Here is a 6,323-nt window from a genome sequence, read left to right as displayed (position 1 = left end):
TTATTCAGTTCATGTGGCTTTGATGCCTTTTGGGTGAGTATTGCTTTTTCAAGCAGACTGTGATTTTGCTGTGATCTGATGGGGGTGACAATGAACTGACTGAACGCTCAGAGAGACTCTGGGTTGAGGTCAGTGATGAAGTAGTACTAATGCCAAGGGATGACCTATAGGTGTACCTATGGTAGGAGTCCCCTCGAAGCCTACCGTTATGTTGTCGTAGTTGTCTCTAGGGGGAGGGATTCTCTCTCTCACACACACACACACACTACAACTATTGTAAATGTGTCTGAGCTGACAATCAAATGTAGCGATAGGCCTGTCTGATACATAGAGTTCTGATAATTTCAAAAACATGTAAAACCTTATGTAAACGCTCTGCATTTCAAGCAGGCTACAAAAAAAATGGATTGAAATCCACGCACACTCAGAGCATCAAAGCAAATGCACAACTGAAAAAAGGGAGGAGCGCAGTCGAGGGGCAAAACCACCTCCGTGCGTCAGTATGCGTTTATAGCAAGCATGGCAGGCGACAGCGAGACAAGACTGGACAGTCAAGTCGAAAACGTTACACGGCAACCTTTCCTCATCGGGGTAGCAGGAGGGACTGCCAGCGGCAAGGTTGGCAATTAAGATTGTCTATGAATTAGAAATGTCCTGTTTTTCTAGCCTGTAAACAGTGACATGGAATTGTCAACGTGGTTGAAATATGAGAACGCACTGACCGCGTGGTTCATGATAGACCAATGAATGAATGTCACATTTGTTCCTTCAAAGCTAGTTTGTTCTCTAATAATTTCAGGAAAAACATTAGTTGGTTAAGAGGATAGGTATAGGCCACTGTTTGGCAATAATTTAGCCCACTGTCCTAATAGCCCTATCAAATAGTGTACAAATAATTAAACATTTCCACAAACCTCCTTGATACGTGGATTTCACGATTAATCTATTCTGACTAGGAATATTTAAATTCATAAAGGGTATTCATGACAACCCCGACAGAAAATCAATAATTTGCTAAACAAAGATGGCCCCTTTTTATCTTGTCTTTTCGGATATTATTTTTACATATCATGTCAATGTAGGCTGTACAATATTCTATAGCTAATCGGCCTATCTAAAATATAGCCCAGCCTTACAGCACCTTTTGTTGGGAGGCATGTCACAGCTGTCTGGCTAATGCTGCTAGTCATTCCATCCGATGGAATCTTGGATGGCTGTCATTCTCGCTCTATAATGTAGAAAGAAAGAAATCCAAGTAGCAACAATTTATCTGCTATGTTTCTAAGAACTCTTCACTCGCTCGGAGACAGTGACCATCGTGGGGGTGGGGAAATCTAACGGAAATCTTAACAGTTTACATGAGCGATCGAAGGACAAAGCCGGTGTCTTCTCCCGACAAATATCTTGGCGGTGACATTCACATACAATCCGTTACGAACTAATTGTTTGTTATTCATAAGAGCCATACAGTTATCCAACCAAGTGTTATTGTTTATTGACTGCGTCAACAAGACCAACTGATTGTGCCTGGCGATCAGTAAAAACACTGCATATTCGCCATAATACACATTACTGTGCCACTGACCCCATTCTAGTGTAACAAATAATGTATATGAAAACTAGTTTTCAGTTGCTATGTATTGGCCAATGAGAGGTTTTGAAACCTCCGGTCTGCCATATTGGTATTCCTCAGAAGACTCAGTCCTCCATAGATTAGTCATAATAATAGTCATAATAATCATAACATAGTGGTCAAAGAGGGAAATGGTTCCAATTGTTTTTCCACCATTCATTTTTCTTTTAGGGGATTTTAGAAACACTTAAAATAAGGGCTATGTTTCATGTAGACTTACCCTGGCGTGACGTTTTGATAAACATGTAAATATCTTACGAACAAGGTGAATTTTATCAATATATTATCAATTGGCTCCCGAGTGGCGCAGCAGTCTAATGCAATGCATCTCGGTGCTAGTGTGTCACTACAGACACCCTGGTTCGAATCCAAGCTTTATTACAACCGGCTGTGATTGGGAGTCACATAGGGCGGAGCACAATTGGCCTGGCGTCGTCCGGGGTAAATAAATAATAAATCCCCAACAAATGAAATGCTAATTAGCTGCTAATGTGGCTATCATAAAGAACTACAAATGTCATGATGATCTGAACGAGCCTGCCGAATAGAGGCAAATGTAAGAATCTCTGGATTAACTATGTAATGTTAGCTAAATGTAGTAATGAATAAATTGGCTACATTTAAATTAAATTCTGTGAACTGTCTTGTGAAAGATTTAAACTGACACAATAGTTGTAAGCAAAGATGTCAGCTAGAGGTGAGGTGCAGGGATTTGTAGTCTTCGATGCTATTTAGCATTTTCGAATCAGAGTAAATAGAGACGAATATATTGATAAAAGTCACCTTGTCCCGAAAGAGATTTACATGGTTATCAAAATGTCACTCCAGAGTAAGCCTACAAAGAACACATCCCTTATATTAAGTGTTTCTAAAATCCCCTATGGGGAAAAATGAACGGTGGAAAAACAATTAGAACCATTTCCCTGTTTGACCTCTAATTGAAATATTGTAGAATACCATCAATTCCTATAGAGCCCCATAGCGGAGGTGTCACAATACCCATAAAACCTAAAGGTGAAAAAGGGAAAGGGTTTTGTTATAGTGGGGACAGTTACATTAGCAGGCCTACTCTCTAAAAAAAACTACTTTAATTAAGGAAAATGTATTTTCTATATTCTTATTTTTTAGTCCTATGTTTAGCTGACATATATTAAGGTATATGCATTAAGGTGACTGCAATTGAATAAATGTGGCAAAACTAATGTAGACATTAATAAATGCATTTTTCAAAGCTTTCAAAATCTGTTTTACAATGGTGGGGGAATAGTAAAATGGGGATGCAGTGACTTCAAAACAGCGCCCCCTGTCAGTCATCTAGTATATTCTATATATAATAAAGGCTCGGCCTACATCAGCCAGCTGCTTCTTTTCCAATGTAGGCTACTGTTAGTCATGGTTCCATAAATATATAATTTTTTCCCCCAAGACACAGTAGGCCGAATTCAACCATGCCAAAGTCATACTATGCTTTATAAAGTGATATCTGTATTACCTAGCCCACTGTGCTTTGTCTTAGTCTAGAAAATATTCACAATTGTCTGTCTGGTTAGGTAAACTGTTATGAGGCTTGTTTACATTAACATTAACATTGTTTACATTAACCCATTTTTAGGAGATCTTTTTTTAGGTAACCTTATTTTGACTGAAACTACAGAGTCATTTGACAGGTGGCATTTGGTAGGTGTTCAGAAATGTTGTTAACCCCCCCCGGCCCCTCTGAAGGAAGTTAATGTTACGTCTTGTGTTTTGTTTTTCCACGGTCTCCCTGAGAGAAGATAAAAACCTATACCTGCTCCCTAACAAAGTGGAGTGGGGGTAGGAAGGCAATGAAACATGGATTTAAAAAAGCATGGACTTGGGCTCTGTTTCAAAAGATCACTTTTTTATATGAAAGCGGTTCCACATGTTCACGTGACACAAGTTGTGTCAGGAAAATATCTTCCATAATATTATATTCCATAATATTCTTAATTTAAAATGTGTGTTGACTCTGATTGAATAGGTGTTTCTTGTCTGTTTTAATGAACAAAATAACAAACAAATTATTTTTATTTGGATGGGGCAGCCATGGCTGCACAGACCCGTAATGCCTAATTAAACTCAAAATATACTTTTCTGTTCTTTTGAAATATTTTATTAGTCTTGTAATGTTTCTTAGGATCTGCCTAAACAAATTAATAATGGATTCATTTTGATGGTGTATATTCAATGGATTTATTCAAATAAACGCCCAACCACATCTGCACACCACTACTACCACTCGTCACCAGCATGCTGGCATGTCCATGGGAGGTATAAAAGGCATATCAGGCAAGAATGTGTTTAAAATGGGCCTGTTTGTAAGGGGGTCATGCACACATTGTCCCATTTACTAATTGGTTGATGTCACTGGAAACACTTATCTTCCTCCATATTTGTACTACTAAACAGAAATGTGCCATTTTCACATATGTTGATGTTGGGGTGGTGCTGGAGATGATTAATATGAAGTAGAACATTTTTAAAATGTTCCTTTAAGGCGGCCCTGACCCTAATTGAGTCTGAGACACACCAGAGAAGACAACAGGATGTCAGTCAGTCAATAGCAAGGCACTATTCGTAGACCACTGAACCTACACGTGCCACCAGGCAACTGTTATGATAATCTAACTGCTTACTTCAGGCCTACCAGAGATAAAAAAAACATAGATAACTGGCAACAGACGATAGGCCTAGGTGAACCTGCATAAGGGAAAATGCATGTATTGCAGCGAATGGGGAAAATGCATGCTAGCCATCAGTGAAGAATACAAAAGTGCCTCCTTGGAAAGAGCTCTGACGGGGTAAAGATATTTTCAAGAAGATAAAGCAGAATACATGTGTCTGTAGAGTCAATACAAGTTTATAAATGATTCTACATTCAGAGGGAATAGGTCAAGGATGTAAAAGAAGGGGTATCACAAGATGGCTGTGCAACAATACCTTATTTGATGGGACTATACTTGGCCTTCTTTGTGTGTTTAATCCACACTGAGCATTCCTCTCATCTCTGAGCTCTACTCCCTGGCTGCCAGCTGAAATGCTTGTCACCAGTCCTGGTCACACTCTCATCCATTTAACTAATAATTCGCAGCCTGGGCCCTACAGACTTCATGGACACACACACACACACACACACTGGCACGCAGACAGCCATACACACATACACAATTCCTACACTGCAACTGTAAAGTTTGTCAGAATAAGAAAAAACACTGTCTGATGAACAGGTGGCTCTACTGGTAGTTTATTCTCTTCCGTTTGTTGTGGGGTATGATACCAAGAAATATTACATGCAAAGGAATGTCAGGTGGACCACAATTCATGTTCCAGAACAGCATTTCATAGAGGATGTTTATTTTATTTCACCTTTATTTAACCAGGTAGGCTAGTTGAGAACAAGATCTCATTTACAACTGCGACCTGGTCAAGATAAAGCAAAGTAGCTTGACACATACAACACAGGGTTACACATGGAATAAACAAACATACAGTAGAAAAAGTCTATATACAGTGTGTGCAAATGAGGTAGGATAAGGGAGGTAAGGCAATAAATAGGCCACGGTGGCGAAGTAATTACAATATAGCAATTAAACACCGGAGTGATAGATGTGCAAGTAGAGATAATGGGGTGCAAAGGAGCAAGATAAATAATTAAATACAGAATGGGGATGAGGTAGGTAGATTGGGTGGGCTATTTACAGTTGGGCTATGTACAGGTGCAGTGATCTGTGAGCTGCTGTGACAACTGGTGCTTAATGCTCGTGAGGGAGATACGAGTCTCCAGCTTCAGCGATTTTTGCAGTTTGTTCCAGTCATTGGCAGCAGAGAACTGGAAGGAAAGGTAGCCAAAGGAGGAATTGGCTTTGGGGGTGACCAGTGAGATATACCTGCTGGAGTATGAAGCGAGGGCCAGCCAACGAGAGCGTACAGGTCGCAGTGGTGTGTAGTATATGGGGCTTTGGTGACAAAACGGATGGCACTGTGATAGACTGCATCCAGTTTGTTGAGTAGAGTGTTGGAGGCCATTTTTTAAATGACATCGCCAAAGTCGAGGATCGGTAGGATGGTCAGTTTTACGAGGGTATGTTTGGCAGCGTGAGTGAAGGATGCTTTGAGGCGAAATAGGAAGCCGATTATAGATGTAATTTTGGATTGGAGATGCTTAGTGTGAGTCTGGAAGGAGAGTTTACAGTCTAACCAGACACCTAGAGTATGTGGACAACAACAAATACCTAAGTCAGAACCGTCCAGAGTAGTGATGCTGGGCGGGCGGGCAGGTGCAGGCAGCGTTCGGTTGAATGGCATGCATTTAGTTTTACTTGCATTTAAGAACAGTTGGAGGCCACGGAAGGAGAGTTGTATGGCATTGAATCTCGTCTGGAGGTTAGTTGACACAGTGTCCAAAGAAGGGCCAGAAGTATACCGAATAGTGTTGTCTGCGTAGAGGTGGATCAGAGAGTCACCCGCAGCAAGAGCGACATCATTGATGTATCCAGACAAGAGAGTTGGCCTGAGAATTGAACCCTGTGGCACCTCATAGAGACTGCCAGAGGTCCGGACAACAGGCCCTCCGATTTGACACACTGAACTCTATCTGAGAAGTAGTTAGTGAACCAGGCGAGGCAATCATTTGAGAAACCAAGGCTTTTGTCTGCCAAGAAGAATTTGG

General features: G+C 40.6%; 1 protein-coding gene across 1 annotated transcript in view; it reads left to right on the top strand.

The window, feature by feature from the left end:
• The first annotated feature begins 453 nt into the window (after nt 1-453).
• Nucleotides 454-6,323, top strand: part of LOC118393540 (uridine-cytidine kinase 2-A-like) — a 13,865-nt gene continuing 7,995 nt past the window's right edge. The window contains exon 1 of the mRNA XM_035786294.2: nt 454-618. Coding sequence (XP_035642187.1) covers nt 520-618 — 99 coding nt within the window. The 5' untranslated portion in view covers nt 454-519. The remainder of the gene's footprint in view (nt 619-6,323) is intronic.

Source organism: Oncorhynchus keta, chromosome 1 (genome assembly GCF_023373465.1).
Source record: "Oncorhynchus keta strain PuntledgeMale-10-30-2019 chromosome 1, Oket_V2, whole genome shotgun sequence".
Classification (NCBI taxonomy): domain Eukaryota; kingdom Metazoa; phylum Chordata; class Actinopteri; order Salmoniformes; family Salmonidae; genus Oncorhynchus; species Oncorhynchus keta.
Note: the sequence above shows the minus strand (reverse complement) of the source record. Positions and strands in the feature narration are given on the sequence as shown.